We start from the raw sequence: 18,587 nt of genomic DNA on the forward strand, positions 1-18,587 counted from the left end.
GAGCCTCTCTGTGCCTCAGTTTTCCCATCTGTACAATGGGAATAACGGTCCTACCCTGCCTCCCAGGGGGGTTGTGAGGATAAATACAGTAAAGATTGTGAGGTGCTCAGATGCTATGGTCACGGGGGCCAGATAAACACCATAGATAAATAGGTATCATGAGTGAATAGCATCTGTAAAACAGGGTTACCCAGGCCAGATCGTTTCAGGACCTAAACCGTCCTCTGCTAACGCCACATTCTGGCTGTGTCTTCACTGCAGAAGTGAGTGTGTTTTACATGGACCTACGGTGTAAAATCCAAGTGGAGACAAGGCACCAGTAGCTGTTACCTGAATATGGCTACTCAAGGTCAACCCTCTGCATTGGCTCCACTAGCTTTTAAATCAAGGTAGCTGTCACGATCTGAAAACCTCGCCTTTTACTGCTGCAAAGACATCTTTCTGTGGTGTGGGCGCAGCCCGTATGAACCTGAGATCTAGAGGGCGGATAGGCGGAATTAGCAGTTTGATGCATCAAAGAAAAAGTTAGACTCTCCCTCTCTCCTGCGGTGCCCAGGATCAGTATGGAGGTACTGGTAGTGATTCCATGTGTTAAGGGTCCTTGTGTCACCTGCCTTTCTAAGCAGGCCCTCCCTGCAGGAGAAAGATGAAATCAGGACCAGGTGTCTCTTTCTAAAAAATACGCACTTGCTCGACTACAAGATTTGGTCTTGATGCAGGAATCTCTGGCTAGGTTAAGCAGGAGATCAGACTGGATGGTCATGATGGCTCCTTCTGGCTTTAAAAATCTCTGAATTTCAGCTTGCATTGGTGGAGCTGCCAAGGCCTCCACAGAGAAAGCAGCAGGGACAACAGGAGAAAGCAAACTAATCCCACTTCATTTCCTGTTACAAGGCAAATGCAGTGACCAGGGTTGGTGTTCTGATGGCTTTGTCCTGTTTCTACAGAGAGAATATTCTCGTGCTGGATATATTTTTTGAAGCACTCAACTATGAAACAATTGAGCAGAAGAAAGCATACGAAGTGGCAGCTTTACTTGGTAAGTGAAGGTCTTACCGTATGAATTTCTGCCTTTGTGTGTGGGCGTGGGTGGGTGGAGGGGTGGGTGTGCAGAATAGATGTGGTGTGCAGATGAGCATGCAGGTTGAGGGTGTGCACAGTTTGCTTTTTAATGGCCTGGGAAATGACCCAGTGGTCTTGGAGAACTGGAAAAGTAACCACACTTGCTCTTCCATCATGGTCTGTGAAGGGGTCCACTCACTGCGTGTGCACCTCCTTGTGGCTGGGTCTGGGAATTAGCACTTGCCCCATCTGGCGCCCCTTTTTCCATCAGTTGCTTGCACTGTGGCCCTTCTCTCTCTCCATGACTCAGGGTGCTCCCTCTTTGGCACTCAGCCCTCCGGCTAGATCACTATGTAGTCCCCCGCCCCGCCCTTCCAGGGTAACAAAGCCCCACCAGACAAGCTATCTGGATGCCGTCTCGGGCAGTCTTCTGCTCGACTCCCGGCATGGTGACACTTTCCTAGCTGCTGGTAGGGGAGCCCAGGCCCACCTGCTGCTCCAGGATCCAGCCCAGGCACCCTGTGACTAGCAAACCTAGATCTGCTCAGACTCAGACCCTGTTCCTGTTTCGCTAGGCTCCTTCCTACCTTCCTCTCTGTCTCCTTGCCTATCTCTGGAGCTTCCTCTGCTCCCCATAGTTAATTCAGTCTCGGCCTCCTGCCCAACTCTCCAGTCCAGGGCAGGACCCCAGCATTTACTCTGCCCCTGAACCTCCTCCGTGTCCCTGGCCAACTCCCTTTCCCTGTAAGGAGCAACTGCAGCCCCTTCCCTGCAGCCCCCTCCTGCTCTCACTTCCTGGCTTTATCATCCGAGCCCAGCTCCTCCCCCAGCCAGGCTTTGTCTGCCATTAGCGCCCTGGCTCTCCTCCCAGTTCAGCATTGAAGGTTAATTGGTCCCTGCTGGACCCTATTAACCCACTCAGGGCTCGCATGGGGTGGACACCCACTCACGTGGCCTGAAATCCATTTCTGGGTTTCCTGCCACCACCCAGTGGGTGTGTGGCCCGGGCCAGGGAGCAAACCCCGCAGGAGAGTGGAACCAAAGCTAGTCCATGCCAGCAAAGGTCAGAACAAGACCAGTCCCAGAGAAACAGGGCACTGACCCCATCTTTGCTCCATGCAATCACTACCTTATTCAGAGCCACTGGGACACGTGGCTGCTTCAGCCGGGTGTGCTGAGCGGCCCAAGGAGTTGGCAAGGCGCGGGGATGCTGTGTGCTTCCAGCTGCTGGCTGCACTATGACCGCAGTCATTCGTGACTGGAGATTGTTTCTCTTTAGGATCCTGTGCATGCCTGAGTGGGTCCCAGTCCAGCTCTTAGGGAAACCCATGTCCTAATCTGCATTAATTGTATGCCCAGGCAGAGAGGCCAGGGCTGAATGGGAGTGAAGTGCAGTGGTGCGGGCAGCTTACCCTGCTCCTGCCCAGGGGGTGCCCATTCTGTCCAGAAATACTGGGCTTCAGTCTCCAGGGCTGGCAGCCCAGTGTCTTTCACCTGGGCTGAATTCATTCTACCTTTCCCGCCACCACAGCTGTGATCCTGGGCCCCTTCACTCTGTGGTACTGAGCACATATGGGGTAGCAGACAGAGCACTAGCCTGGTATGCAGGAGCCCTGGAGTCCATTCTCTGCTCCGCTACAAAGCGCCCGGCGCAACCTTGGGCAAGTCCTTTAGTCTCACTGTGTTATACCGTGAGAATTCCAGCCCTGCCCTGCCACACAGGGCGGGTTAAGAGGGCAACTGCATTGTGAGGTGCTCAGATATCACAGTGCCAGGGTCATAGATAGAAGGGAAGTGCTCCGCATTGTTGTCTCTGTTTTCTGATGCACCATATAGCTAGTTAGCTGGTGTCCAGTGATCCACCACCTGCCTCTCATGTAGCATTAAGTTATAAGGGCCTGATTTTGCACCAACACGTCTAGGCAGCTAAATTTGTCTCTTTAAATGAAGAGAGACACTCGGAGGTTAAATCTCCCAGAGGAAGGAAACAAATTGAAACTGGAGGCTGGCTGCAAACTTGGATGGGGGTTGGGCTGCGGGACAGAGAGGGGAGCTTGCCCATTTGAATTCACCTGTTGGCATCTGATTTCATTCCCATCCCTTGGTGAATCCTTTAATTCTGGTTATTACAGCTCCCAGCTCCTTCAATTACAGGCAAGAGCCAGGACAGAATCAAGCGCTACATTTCTTTTAACCCTGTCTGGCTTCCCTGAAGCAGACAGGCCGGCTGTGTGCCCCTACCCACCTCGGGGGTCGCTGCTTAGAGCTAAAGTCCGATGCTACACAATTCAGGGCCATTGGCATCTCTGTTCAAGAGAGGCCCAGGACTGGAATAGCTGGGGGGGGGCTATGAGACAGGATTGAGGTGCTTTGCAGAGAATGTGGGATGTAGGGTGAGTCAGCAGCACAGTGGGGGAGGATTTGGACTGGAATAGCAGGGGGGCTATGAGACAGGGCTGAGGTGCTTTGCAGAGAATGTGGGGTGTACAGCAAGTCAGCAGCATGGTGGGGGAGGATTCAGACTGGGGATCCGGGGTTGCTGTGGGTCATGTCTGAGTTGCGAGGGCAGAGCTGTGTGCAGGAAGCTGGCAGAGCATGTGCTTAGCTCTGGCTGGGGCTTTGAGTCCATTGCTTTAATATGCTTTGAACTCACCTGCTGTTCCAGTTTAATCCCATGGCTTTGGACACTCCGGTCACAGGCCGCAGGGCGAGGGTAGCAATTGTTGTCAGTGTTTCTCTGCAAATACTGAAATGAGTGGCAGGGCCTGAAATCTGCTCTCTGTGTTGTTCCAGCCAGACAAGTGAGAGGAGCTGGATTAAACCAAATATTTGCTGTCGACAAACTTCCTCCTGGTCTTTGCAGCCCTAATGCTAATGCATTGTCTCAGAGAAATCAGCCCTGCCAAAAACCGCCTGGCTGCAGTAACGCTCCTGCTGTAACCTCCCAGCACCCCACAGATCCTCAGGCAGTGTCTGCTGGGACCTACCCGTCCCCCACTGCACCTAGAGAGCAGGGACCTGCCCCTCCCTTGCCCCTGGGCCTCACACAGAGCAGGGACCTGCCCCTCCCTCACCCCAGGCATCCCATAGAGCAGGGGTCTTCCCCCCTGCATGCTGGGGCATCTCACACAGCAGGGACTTACCACTCCCCCAGCCTTGGGCATTGCACAGAGCAGCGATCTACCCCCTCCCACCCGTCGGGAATAAGGGCCCAGTCTGAGTTTGGACTCCAGCAGGATCTGGAGGCTCAGTGTGGGAAATGGGCCACGGTCCTGGCTGGCACCTGTCAGCTGCAGGAGCCAGCCCCAGTGCCCAGCCGTGCAGGAAGCCCCGGAGCAGGGCAAGACACCTGCCGTTGTAGGGTGCGGGGGAGTCTCCCAGCCAGTCTCCCGGGCAGGTAGCGCTGACATCAAATCACTTTATTCTGTTTATAACAAGCCAGCAGAGGCAGGAGATGGGGGAGCCTGAAAAATGCAGGCAAGAGACCTGTCATGTCTCGAGCCCGGTGACGTGCTGCTAACGAGCACCATGAACCCTAATTGAAGTCATCAGCGTTGCCTTGGGGAGGGACGGCTCACTGTCAGCAGGGCACTGCCGGGCCAGGCCGGGGCGAAGCAGGCTGCAGAGACAGGCCTCGGTCACCGAGCTCATGGGCTGGGAAGCCCACCCGGCCTGTCCCTGCTCACGGTGCCCAAGTCCGGGTCCGTTAGGGACTGGGCAAGAGGCCTCGGGACAGAGCTGGCCCGTGACAAACGAGCAGGGGCGGAGAGCTGGCCCCCCTGACCCGCCGAGCCGTTCGGGCCTGCGTGACGGCCATGGAGGCACTCGGCCAGGGAGGCTCAGACATCTGCATATGGCAGGTCACAGCCTAGCTCAGAGGCTGTCTCCTGGCTGTGCCCCCACCCCACGCAAGGACACTCACAGGCCCCGCCCCCACCCACGCAGGGCCACGCACAGCCCACGCCCCCACCCCACGCAGGGACACTCACAGCCCCCACCCCACACAGAGCCACACACAGTCCACGCCCCCACCCCACACAGGGACACTCACAGCCCTCACCCCACACAAGGACACTCAGCCCATGCCCCCACCCCAAGCAGGGACACTCACAGCCCACGCCCCCACCCCACGCAGGGACACTCACAGCCCCCATCCCACACAGGGACACTCAGCCCATGCCCCCACCCCAAGCAGGGACACTCACAGCCCACGCCCCCACCCCACGCAGAGCCACACACAGCCCACACCCGCACTCCACACAGGGACACTTACAGCCCCCAACCCACACAGGGCCACGCACAGCCCATGCCCCCATCCCACACAGAGCCACACACAGCCCACACCCGCACTCCACACAGGGATACTTGCAACCCATGCCCCCACCCCACACAGGGACACTCACAGCCCCCACCCCACAGAGGGTCACTCACAGCCCCCACCCACGCAGGGCCACACAGCCCACACCCTCACCCCACACAGGGACACTCACAGCCCACACTCCCACCCCACACAAGGACACTCACAGCCCACACTCCCACCCCACACAGGGACACTCACAGCCCACGCTCCCACCCCACACAGGGACACTCACAGCCCATACCACCACCCCACAGAGGGACACTCACAGCCCACGCCACCACCCCACACAGGGACACTCACAGCTCATGCCCCCACTCTGGTCACTCAAAGTCCATGCCCCACACAGGGTCATGCATGGCCTGCACCCTTTCCGACCCGGAGGTCATGCACAACCCATGTCCCCTGCTCCAGGCTGGGAAGTGGGGCCAAAGGATTCAGAGTGCGGGAGGGGGCTCCGGGCTGGGGCAGGGGGTTGGGATGCAGAAGGAGGGTACTGGCATTGGGCTGGGGCCGGGGACGATAGGTTTGGGGTGCAGAAGGCAGCTCCAGGCTGGGGGTGGGGCCGAGGGATTCAGAGTGTGGGTGGGGGCTCTGGGATGGGGCAGGGGGTTGGGATGCAGAAGGCGGGTACAGGATTTAAGCTGGGGGTGTGGGCTCTGGGGTGGGGCAAGGGACGAAGGTTTGGGGTGCCAGAAGGGATCTCCAGGCTCAGGGATGGGGCCAAGGGATTCAGCGTGCGGCTGGGGGCTCTGAGCTGGGGCAGGGGGTTGGGCTGCAGAAGGGGGTATGGGATTTGGGCGGAGGTGTGGGCTCTGGGTGGGGCCAGGGATGAGGGGTTTGGGTGCAGGCGGCAGCTCCAGGCTGGGGGTGGGCTGAAGGATTTGGAGAGCAGGAGGGGGTGTGGATTGAGGCAGGGGGTTGGGGTGCAAGGCGGGTGAGGACTCCATCTGGGGGGGGCAGGCTCTGGTTTGGGCCTGGGGATGAGGGGTTTGGAGTGCAGGAGGGGTCTCTGGGTTTGGGGGGAATCAGGGCTGGGGCAGGGGGTTGAGACACAGGGTTGGAGCACAGGGTTGGAGTGCAGGCTTTCCTCGGGCAGCTCCAGTCAGTGGCGTAGTGGGGCTAAGGCAGACTCCCTGACTGTCCAGGCTCTGTCCTGCACCCTGGAATTAGCCAGCATGTCCGGCTCCTAGGCAGAGGCTCCGTGCGCTGCTTTCACCTGCAGGCACCACCCCTTGAGCTCCCATTGGCCACAGTTCCCAGCCAATGGGAGTGCAGAGCCGGTGCTTGGGGCGGGGGCAGCATGGGGAGCCCTGTGCCACCCCTCCACGCCTCACACCTAGGAGCTGGACCTGCTGGCTGCTTCCGGGATGCAGCCCGGAGACAGGACAGGTAGGGATCCTGCCTTAGATCCACCAACTGGACCTTTAAAAGTCTGGTCGGCGGTGCTGACCGGAGCCACCAGGGTCCCTTTTCGACCGGGCCTTCTGGTCGAAAACTGCCTGCCTGGCGACCCTATTTGGGCTCCGAGTCTCACCAGGGGTCACCCATTCATTTACAGATCAGGACGGTTTTAAAGGAGGAAACGTCCTTCAGTCTATTTTTTTTGGAGGGGGGAGGGGAATGCTCTGAATCAGAGGCATTGTGCCCCCTCTCTGCACCGGGCGGGGGGCACACTCTGAGCTGCAGTGACCGTGTCCTGCTTAGTGGGCTGGGTGCTGAGCTGCACCTCCCACCCTCATTCAGCAGAGCCATGACAGATCGTGTGCCTGCTCTCCCCTCCTTTCACCTGGCATGAGGGACCAGCCACAGCCCTCAGACCTGCTCCAACGGGCCACATTGAAATCTCCGCCTTTGAGCAGGCCAAGGGTTATTCCCATCCTGGCAGTGGCTTTCCTTGGCTCGGAGTTACCCCCGTGCCATCCCTAGCCCCCCCCCCCCCGCCTTTGTGTTTCTCCGCAGTTGGTTTTCCTGCAGCCAGGCGGCTCTCCTGTTGCTTTGATGAAAGCGCTGCTTCATTTGTGTTTGTCAAATCTCTCTCGCACGCGTGCACTTGTCATTTCAAGCCCCCGCCCCCCCTTCCCAAGCCCTTGCCCCCTGGACCGGGGCATTTAGGCTGCTGTGCGTCAGATTGTTCCCATCCCGAACTCATGAAGGCAACAGATACAGAGATCGGTGACAAAGACTGGTGGCTACACATTTGGGGCAGGCAGCAGGGGCACCCATCACTGCCCCTCTGGTGGAGTATGGATCAGACACGGGGACCCACTTCGCATAGACCTGGCCTTCCCGTGCCGCTCTTTGACAATCACCTATGGAGGTCTTCTCTGAGTGATCTCAGACCTGCATGCATCCGATAGCTCACATCCTTAAATTCGTCACCATGGGGCCCAACTTACACTGCGGCCGCATTCTCGCCTCCTGTGGATTGCTTATTCCGTGGCCCCCATTAGGGAAGTATCTAAACACTTTGCCCTCGCTTTGGCGGGAGGCAGTGTGGATTAGTGTTAGAGCAGGGGACAGGGACTCAGGAAACATGGGGTCAAATTCCAGCTCTGCCACTAGTCTGCTGGGTGGCCTTGGGCAAGTCATGTCGCCTGCCTGTGCCTCAGTTTCCCCCTCTGTAAAAATGGGGACAGTGATCCTGATTTGCTTGGCAAAGTGCCTAGAGATCTAAGGAGGATAAGAGCTGGGTGTTATTATTAGGATTTTGGCCTGAAGTCACCCAGGAAATCTATAGTAGCCCTGGAACTTGATGGCTGGTCTTCCACATCCTAACCACTGAACACCCAGCCCCTTGTATGGGCATTGCTGTGCCGACCTTAATTACTTACAGAGATTTTCCTGGGGCCCTCTCCATTAAATCTGTCCTCTCTCCGGAGCCCAAGGCAGTGCTGCATCTTGCCGCTCTGCACCTAAATGAAAATAAACTCGTGTCAGAGTCAGTCCGAGGGAGCTCGCCCTGGGCAGAATGACGTGAAACCCCGATCGATGGTGTTGCCTCCATGCCATCGCTGAGCCGCTGCGAAGAGCAGAGCCGTGCTTCGAATGGGGTCTGCTGCTCACTGAACTACACAGAGCTGGATAATTTCATTACGTTTGCTCAAGTTCAGTCAGAAATCACAAACAGGGCGTGAAATATTCCTGGAACTGAAGGGGGGCAGCCGCTTTGATGTGAGAAGAAGAGGGAGAACCAGATTCGTCTCGTCTGTGAAAAAACAGTTTTGGAAGTGGGGTTACTCCAGATTTATGCCAGCACCACTGAGACCAGTTTGACCCTAAGTCTGCTGAAGTCTGGGGAGTTACTCTGGATTTACTCCGTGGTAGTTGAGGTCTGGCCCTAACTCCATTGAAATGAGGGGGAGGGTGATTTTATATCTATAGCCACTGCCCCCCTGCAATGCCTAATAGGACTCAACAGTTCTGGAGCACCAAGCCAGGGCAAAGCCTTCATAACCACTGCCTAGTGCGCCTTGTGAAGTGGGTATGGAGATGCAGCGGGATTATTGTATTTACCACCCGTTTCCAGCTAGTTCTGGAGTGGGACACAGCAGCTGTTTCCTACAGCACCCGGCAGCCACGCAAACCCGTTTAGCACAAGAGGTGAGTGCAATTACCATGTTCATTTACAAGAGCTCTGGGTACTTGCTCAAGTCAGAGCTAGTGCAGATCAGACCCCAGAAATCAGTAGCTGCTCCCTTACAAAGGATACAGGGGGACCTTTAAGGAGCACAAACGCGGAAGAGCTGTTTCACTTTGCCACCAGCAGACAGCACCTGAACTAGCAGCACCAGCTACTGCAGCCCCCAAAGCACTGACTCTTCCTTGGATGTCCCCCACCAATCTGCTTGTTCAGCAAGAGCTGCAGGCTTCGGCACAGGGCGCCGTGGTGACGTGGCTGTCGGGAGCGGCTAGAATTAGTAGCATTGTTGGTGAATTTTGTGGCTTTGCTCATCTCCATCGCACTCATCTAAGGCTCCTTTTATAAACTGGAATCTCTCTTCTGTATTGTCACCGTTTTTCTAAGGGATTCCAATCCCCTCATGTCCCACCTGCCAACATGTCAGGCCAAGGAGTCTCATCACTCCCTCTCACCCCCGTATTCTCTCCTACTCCCACGTCTCTCTTTGCTGAGGCTGCCACAGAGCCAGCACCCAGCACAGGCTGTCTGTTTGCTGCCCACACTTAGCTTGGTACATCCCCAGTACAGGGCCAAATCAGAAAGAGAGTCTGGGAGTAGAATCTGCTTCAATACAAAAATCCTCTGGTAAATAGCAACCACGACAAAGTCAAAGGATGCAAGCCCAGCCAGAGATGAGTGGCTCTCCATATGTCTCCTGTCTTTACAAAGTCCTCCTTTCTAAACACGTGTAGACCACACATACTCCATCCAATGATCCAGTGTGTATTTATCAATCCAGTTCCCATGTTTCTGGGGAGGCAGATGGCTAGAGTGGGTCTCTTGGGCAGTTTTCAGGAGGATCTGAAAGGTCAGCATGTCACAGGCTGAAACGTGAGCTGGAAGAGGTGGTGGCTCAACAGCCCCCCATTAAAATCCTGTGCCAAGAACAAATGCTGAAGCTAAGCTGGCAGGTTTGACCTCAATTTCCTGAACAGAATGCACAATTTGTCACCCACGCGGTGTCTCGCCTAATGAATTACCTTTTCATCCAAGCCGTGGAAGTCTCTGTTCCCAGCAGATGGGTCCCTCCTACAACCATTCTGCAAAGGGAAGAACGCCGGGGCCCAGAGACACTTCAAAAAGAGACATGCTGGGGTGGAGGAGAGCCCAGAAACCCTGCACAGGCAGCAGAGCAGGACGGGCGTGATGCGAGCTGGTCAGCTCAGTGTTCAAAGGTTCAGCTGAAGCATGTAAACTCCATGGAGCTAGAGGTCTGCTAGCAGCAAAGCAGAAGTCAGGGTGGCCTGGTATGGGGGAGTTGTCACTTTTGTGACAAGGGCAGAGCTGGCCTTACGGGTAGGTGCTGTGGGCAACCGCCCAGGGTGCCATGGTCAGGGGAGTGCTGTGGTCACACACACACACCCACATACACAGAGCCAGCCCAAGGCCCCTTTAACCATGAGGGCTAGGCCCAGAGCTAGGGAGGGGCAGGGCTGGGAGCGCCCCAGTTGGAGGCTCCTACCATGCGCCAGGCTCCAGCTGCTAGTTCTGGCTAGGTAGGTATGAGACTTTCTCTTCCCCAGCACGGGCTGTTCCCAGGGCTCAGGGAACCTCTCCCAGCTGTAGGAAGCTCTGTGGCTGCTGGCTGGGAGCCCAGCTCTGAAGGCAGTGCCACCAACAGCAGCAGCGTGGACATAAGGGTGGCAATATTGTGACCCTCCTATGACAGCCTTGCGATCCCCCCCCCCAACCACCTTTTGAGTCGGGACCTCCTCAGTTACAACACTGTGAAATGTCAGATTTAAATATCTGAAACCGCAAAATTTAAGATTTTTAAAGTCCTATGACCGTGAAATTTACCCAAATGGATTGTGCATTTGGTAGGGCCCTATACATTACGTGTCATGTTCCTGTGTGTAAAAGGAGTGGGAGAAGGCTTGTGAACTTAAAACATCCAGGTCTTTCCTGAGGAGTGTGGATGCTAGAGATCACAAGAGTAGCGGTTTGGCCTGGTGCTGGTCACAGGTTGTTTGCTGCTCTCCACCCCAGAGGCGGCTACATTCCAGTGGAGCAGTATGGGTAGTGCAGAGGCAGCTTGCACCGGGCACCTTTTAGGCTGAAAGCTTCTGGACAAATCTAAATGATTAATGTGAGGTTGATGGACTAAATGCTGCCAGCGCTGGGCAAGATCTTATCTGCTACCCGTCTGTTAGAGTCTGGCACACCGGGAAGGGAAGGCACTGCCTGGGGGCTCTGCCAGGAGGGACCTTCATCCATGCAGGATGTCTCCCATCATTCTGTCATTAATTCTGTGATTGGCTAGAGACAGACGGGCAAGCTGTGCTCGGCCAGAAGGGCAGTCACTGCACAGCAGGGGCTAGCAGATGGCCGGAGGCAAGCTTGGAGTGAGGGAGTTCACGGTCCAACAAGAGGTGTGCAGTGTGCCTGCCCCAGAGGAAGCTGAAGGAAGCATTCATCAGTCACAGGAGAGTAAAGGGGCTTCTCAGACTGGCAGCTGGGCCCAGAACTCCAGCCTGGTATTGCTCTGATGCCAGAACATCTGGCCTGGCCTGGCCAGAATGCGGGGAGCAAGAACACGAGAGTTGAGAATGGTTCTGTCAGCTCACGTCTGAGAAATACTATACAATGGTATGGTGAGAGGTTTAGGAGATGCTAGGGCCCATGGTGTGGTGCTGAGGATGGGCAGACTACCTGCTCTTTTCATGTCCTCACTGCAGGAGGGCGGGCTCACCAGCCCTGAGGGCGCGTTAGCTACTTTTCGTAAGAAATCTCAGCACGCTCTCTCTCTATTTCTCTCTGTTTGAGATCCTTGGAATGAAAGCCACTGTCTGCGTGTGACCAATGGCTGCCTCTGTTGCTGGTGTACCTTGTAACAGTATTGTGTTTTCCTTAGAAGTCTGTACAAAGACCTCATTCATAGGGAAAAGGTTACTGATCTGGGCTGTGCCAGCTGCATTAGTCATTCCGGTCGGCACTGGGCACAGACATTTTCCTTCTGACCTCACAACCAGGAGCATTTTCCTAGCATCCACCCTGGGACCTTCCTCTGCCGTCAGAGGGCTGGTCTCCTTTGTGGTCTCTGTGTGATGAACTTCTGGAGGTGGCTTCTGCGTGGGTTGCGCATCTTCACCTGCTCCGTGTGAGGGGTTGAATGTGCAAGATAGGGCAAGGTTCCTAAATGCAAAGTGTATTTGTGCTTTCAGGTCAGCTTCTGGGGCCCATTGAGCCCTGCTCAGAATGTCAGCCGGGCCCGGTCTCAGTGGGATAGTTAGTGAGAATAATACTTGCTCATAAAGCACTAAATTGAAAACACTCCCTTGGCTCATATGGATCATCTACTACCCCATTGCATGTGAGCTCCCTGTGGCCGTGGCCCCATAGCCTGCCCCCCGTTGCCAGCACACCCGATCATACAACACCATTATAAACAAGCAACAGTGTGGCCGGATGGGGATGGAAAAACAGTAAGCATTCGTTCCTGCTAGGCCATTAGCCAAGAGGCCAACCAAAACTTGGCCAAAGCAATTGGTCTTACTGTGCACCCATGAAGTTCACCATGGACCATCAGGAGACATGTTTAGTTTGACATCTGTAGTATGCAAGGTCTTGGAAAAAATTTTGAAGGAGAAAGTAGTTAAGGACATTGAGGTCAATGGTGATTGGGACAAAATACAACCTGGTTTTACAAAAGGTAGATCGTGCCAAACCAACCTGATCTCCTTCTTTGAGAAGGTAACAGATTTTTTAGACAAAGGAAACGCAGTGGATCTAATTTACCTGGATTTCAGTAAGGCATTTGATACAGTTCCACATGGGGAATTATTAGTTAAATTGGAAATGATGGGGATCAATATGAAAACTGAAAGGTGGATAAGGAACTGGTTAAAGGAGAGACTACAGCGGGTCATACTGAAAGGTGAACTGTCAGGCTGGAGGGAGGTTACTAGTGGAGTTCCTCAGGGATTGGTTTTGGGGCCAATCTTATTTAAACTTTTTATTACTGACCTTGACACAAAAAGTGGGAATGTGCTAATAAAGTTTGCGGGTGACACAAAACTGGGAAGGACCGGGATATCCTACAGGAAGATCTGGATGACCTTGTGAACTGGAGTAATAGTAATAGGATGAAATGTAATAGTGAAAAGTGCAAGGTCATGCATTTAGGGATTAACAACAAGAATTTTAGTTATAAATTGGGGATACATCAGTTGGAAGTAACAGAGGAGGAGAAGGACCTTAGAGTATTGGTTGATCACAGGATGACTATGAGCCGCCAGTGTGATATGGCCGTTAAAAAAGCTAATCCAGTTTTAGGATGCAGCAGGCGAGGTATTTCCAGCAAAGATAAGGAGGAGTTAGTACCGTTATACAAGGCACTGGTAAGACCTGATCTGGAATACTGTGTGCAGTTCTGGTCTCCCATGTTTAAGAAGGATGAATTCAAACTGGAACAGATTCAGAGACGGGCTACTAGGATGATCCAAGGAATAGAAAACTTTTCTTATGAAAGGAGATCAAAGAGCTTGGATTGTTTAGCCTAACCAAAAGAAAATTGAGGGGGGATATGATGGTTCTTTATAAATATATCAGAGGGATTAATATTAGGGAGAGAGAGGAATTATTTAAGCTTAGTACCAATGTGGACACAAGAACAAATGGATATAAACTGGACACTAGGAAGTTTAGACTTGAAATTAGACAAAAGTTTCTAACCATTAGAGGAGTGAAGTTCTGGAACAGCCTTCCAAGGGGAGTAGTGGGGGCAAAAGACATATCTGGCTTTAAGACTAAGCTTGATACATTTATGGAGGGGATGGTATGATAGCCTAATCTTGGCAATTAATTGGGCAATTGATCTTTGCTTATCAGCAGGTAAGTATGCCCAGTGATCTGTGATGGGATGCTAGATGGGATGGGATCTGAGTTACTGCAGAGAATTCTTTCCTGGATGCTGGCTGGTGAGTCTTGCCCACATGCTCAGGGTTTAGCTGATCGCCATATTTGGGGTTGGGAAGGAATTTTCCTCCAGGGCAGATTGGCAGAGGCCCTGGAGGTTTTTCACCTTTCTCTGCAGCATGAGGCATATATCACTTGCTGGAGGATTCTCTGCAGCTTGAAGACTTCAAACCACAATTTGAGGACTTCAATAACTCAGACATAGGTTAGGGGTTTGTTATAGAAGTGGGTGGGTGAGATTCTGTGGCCTGCATTGTGCAGGAGGTCAGACTAGATGATCATAATGGTCCCTTCTGACCTTAAAGTCTTTGAGGAGTCTGTGAGGAGACAGCAGATTCCAATGGCGTAGACTCACCACTGAGTGTTTAACCCTGGGAAATGCTACTGGCCCAGCAGATCATTATTGCTGCAGTTGGACACAGGCGACTCCAGCTGCTTGTGCTCCCCTGAGAGGATGCTCAGACAGGAAGATGACTTCCTGTGCCATCTGAGAGCCATAGAACACAGAGAAGAAGGATTTTACTTAAGATATTTCCTCATCTCCAAGAAGAAAGGAAGTGGAATCTCAGACAGCTAAAGGACTTCATCCACTGCTTGTGGTTCAGAATGACCCTGGCCTCTGTAATCCCCTTGTTAAACACTGATGACTGGTTCATAGCTGTTGATTTAAAGGATGCTTGTGTCCATGTAGACATTCAACCGGCACACAGGAGGTCCCTACAGTTGTCTGTGGGCCTAGACCTTACCAATGCAGAGTACCCCACTTCAGTCTCTCGACGGCACCCAAGGTATTCCTGAAGGTGTTATCGGTAGTGACAGTGTTCCCCTTCTGTGACAGCTGGCCCCTCGCAGCGAAGTCATACCAAGAAATATGGATAACAACTTGGCCCCAGCTCAAATCTTAGCTGCGTGCCTAGCTCCTGTGCAGATTATAGGCTTTATTAGAGCAACCCTATAGCCAATCCGAGCCAAAGCATACCCGACTAAGGACAGATTCCAGGCTATGAAGGAGCTCTTGGACAATAATATGAACCTGCCTTGTCCTCCTCAGTCACATGGCCTCATGTATATATCCAACACCCTTTGCAGAACTCTGTCTGTGATTCCTGCAAGTGTGACTGTCTGGACAAACCAGTCTCACTCCCCCACAGCGTATGTGTGTGCAGCAAGTGGCCGTGAAGCTCTGAGCCCTGGTCATCAGACCAAAGTTTACTGAGCTTATCATAGAACCATAGAATATCAGGGTTGGAAGGGACCTCAGGAGGTCATCTAGTCCAACCCCCTGCTCAAAGCAGGATCAATCCCCTGACAGATTTTTGCCCCCAATCCTTAAATGGACCCCTCAAGGATTGAACTCACAACCCTGGGTTTAGCTGGCTAATGCGCAAACCCCTGAGTTACCCCTACCCCCACCTCCACCCCCACTTATGCTGCATTGCTAAAAAAAGCTGTATAAACGTTACGGCTCGGGCTGGAGAGGGGGTTCTGAAGCCTAAGGAGGGGGGTGGGCTTCGCAGCCCGAGCTCTGGTCCAAGGCACAACTTAAAAACACGGTCTATGTGGCCCCACAAGTCTGAGTCTGTCGCCCCACTCTCAGAGGCTCCCTGCCGCTGGCTGTCCAGGCATACCCACGGAGTTCTGACTTCACGCAGCTGGTGGGAAAACAGGGAGGCAGTGTGCCGGGGGGGGGGTGCAAAGGGAAGAGGAAAAGATTGATTACACACACCGCCGCCCAAGGGCAGGGACCCATGTGGGTGAACATGTGGCACAGGGTACTTGGACCCACTTGCACATAAACCTTCTGGAGCTGCATGCGGTACATGAAGCCTTCACATGGTTCCTACCCTTTGCTCCGTCCTTGCCCATTCAGGCCATATAAGGCAGTTTATTACATCAACAGACATGGAGGGGCGAGGTCCACCCATCTCTCCATGTCCAGAACTGGCGCACTCACCACCACATCACCCCCTTGGCAGTACCTAGGTTTGTTTTAGTTTGGTCTTGCACCCCCTCGGCAGCACATCTTCACAGGGTGCAGAACACCGTGGCAGACAACCTCCAGGACCACGAATGAGAAGACCAGAGCATCTTTCAGCACTGCGGATTCCCACTGCAGGATCCCGTTGCATCTCAAGAGAACAAGAAAAGCCCAATGTCCTGCTCCAGTGAGGCTCCAGGCCAGAATTCCAGAGGGGATACATTTCTAGGACAGTAGTTGGAACCACTGATGTACACATTTCCCAGTGTCACTCTCTTTCATCGATTCCTGCGGGAGATCAAACAAGATGGAGCATTGGTGAGCATAGTTGTTCCCCGGTGGCCATTGCAGCTCTGGTTCCCCAGCATTCTCCAGATGTTCTCATGGCCATGTTCTGCTCTTCCCAGGCTCACTGACTCGGGACAAAGGCAAGATCCGCCCGCCAACCTTGCATCCTTCCATCTAACAATGTGGTATCCGGATGGGTGGCAAACCTAGAAGGGTCATGCTTGGAGGCAGTACAATCCATCCTTGGCAGCAACAGAAAAGACTCCAAGAGAAAATGCTACCCAGCAAAATGGAAAAGATTTCCTAGCTGATGCTGGCATCATCGGACTTATAGAGCATGAAATCCTTCAGGAAATCTAAACTGTTTGTCTCCTTTGCCAAACGCATAGGAGGGGAAGCTATCTCCCCACAGAGACAGGCTTGAGGGCTCCCAGCAAGACACCCAGCGGGCAGGACACCAGAGCCAGGAGCGATAGCGAGGAACTGAGGAGACGTTACAAGAATCGTTCTCAAACGAGTGTTTGAATGATTCCTTCCCCCAGAGCTTTGTCAGAGCCACGAGCCTCAGTTGAGTTGAAAGTGATGTTATTCCTGCCCCCTCTGTCTCCTCAGAGCAGCCGTGAGCTGAGAAGTACCTGGCCAGGAACCAATTGGTCCTTCCTTAGAGGTTTTTAAAGTCAGACTTGACAAAGCCCTGGCTGGGATGATTTAATTGGGGATTGGTCCTGCTTTGAGCAGGGGGTTGGCCTAAATGACCTCCTGAGGTCCCTTCCAACCCTGATATTCTTTGATTCTATGAAGTGGGACCAAGGAAGGATCCAGAGTCAGGTCAGCAGGCAGCTGGCTTTAGGGGTGTGTGGAGTAGATTCTAGGACTCTGAGATGGGTGAGCCCAGTTCCAGAGCAGGAGGCAGAGAAGGCTGTAGGGCAAGAGGCTGGGAGGAACCAGCAGGGGCAGGGAGGAAGCATTTCCAACGCCCTGTATTGCCCTGCAACAGCAAGGCTGGTGGAACGTGCCGTTGGGCGCTGGTCTGCGATATTATAGATGTTGTTTCTCTACTAAACTAATACGGCGTGTTCTGTTCACGGATGCTTTACTCCTGTAGCTGAATGACAGATTGGGAACATACAGTCAAATTACCTCCAGCTGCATCCCTTTGCTTCCTGTGTATTACAGCAAATACATTAATGGGGAAGGTGAATAATCAGTTATCCACTTTGCCTCATACTTAGTAGATGAATCTCTCCTGGGTACTGGCAATGGAAGAACTACAGGAAAGGAGGCCATATCCATGATTACAGAGACAATGGTTCACCGTGACCCAATGTTCTTGCACAAGAGCTATCTATTGCTAAGCATATTGGTGTCTCTGATTGTGACTGCAGCTGCTGGGGAACGTTGTTGTCCCAGGGTAACTTACCGGGAAAATGATCAGTTTGCGGCTTCGTTGGAGGCTTGTTTGGGCTAGCTTTGATGCTCACGCAGCAGAATGTGAACCGGGACACTCCCCTAAGTGACAGAACACATTGCTTTGAAAGCCAGGAAGCTGATAGCCGTAACTATTAAGCCATTCACTGTCAAGATGAAGCGAAATCTGCGTAACGCTTATTCGCATAATGTTAACAATTGGACACTGTTCTAACCCACTCCGGGCCCAACTGCAAACTGCTCAGTCTGCGCCCCTCCCCAGCTGCTGAAAACAGAGCAAGGGAGATTTCACATGGGGGCTGCGTGTGCTGATCACACCTGCTTTTGTTGGCTGCTTTAGCTAATTGTGCTTCCAGCTGCTGGGCCCTCACCTTCGCTAGCGGTTAATATTGGTTTTATTACTTTTGGCACTATGCAGAGACACAAGTACTGATCTGATAAGGCCCTTCTCTAGTCCCCCTCCCTGTGGTATCTGAGCACCTCACATTCTTTAGCCTCCCAGCACCCCGATGAGGCTGGGCAGTGCTGGGGAACTGCAACACAGAGAAACTAAGTGACATGCCCCGGGTTACACAGGCAGACAGTTGCAGAGCAGGGAGCTGAACACTGGGTTCTTAGGTCCCAGGCTACCCCCCTAACCACTGGACCATCTTTTCTCAGCTGGGGAAAAGGGTTGGGAGAAATTGGTGAAAATCTTTTTCATGGAAATTAGTGTGAACATTTCTGACCCTTTGGGTCACGTGACTTTGCAGCCAGCTACACTTTCATTTTTTGCCACGTTCGGGAGGACTGAACCTGCCCAAAGCCCTTTGGCAGGAAAAGGGGCCCTTGTGAATTCTGGCATGTTGCCGCAGAAGGAAAGGCTGCCTCCTCCT

At 53.4% G+C, this 18,587-nt stretch overlaps 1 protein-coding gene across 3 annotated transcripts in view; it reads left to right on the forward strand.

Annotated features, from left to right (window-relative positions):
* The window catches only part of LOC115639125 (acid-sensing ion channel 2), a 1,118,572-nt gene that overhangs the window by 1,079,226 nt on the left and 20,759 nt on the right, over nucleotides 1-18,587 (forward strand). For all 3 annotated transcript variants that reach the window (XM_030541526.1, XM_030541525.1, XM_030541524.1), the window contains exon 7: nucleotides 948-1,039. In XM_030541526.1, coding sequence (XP_030397386.1) covers nucleotides 948-1,039 — 92 coding nt within the window. The remainder of the gene's footprint in view (nucleotides 1-947; nucleotides 1,040-18,587) is intronic.

Source organism: Gopherus evgoodei, chromosome 23 (genome assembly GCF_007399415.2).
Source record: "Gopherus evgoodei ecotype Sinaloan lineage chromosome 23, rGopEvg1_v1.p, whole genome shotgun sequence".
NCBI classification, from domain to species: Eukaryota; Metazoa; Chordata; order Testudines; family Testudinidae; genus Gopherus; species Gopherus evgoodei.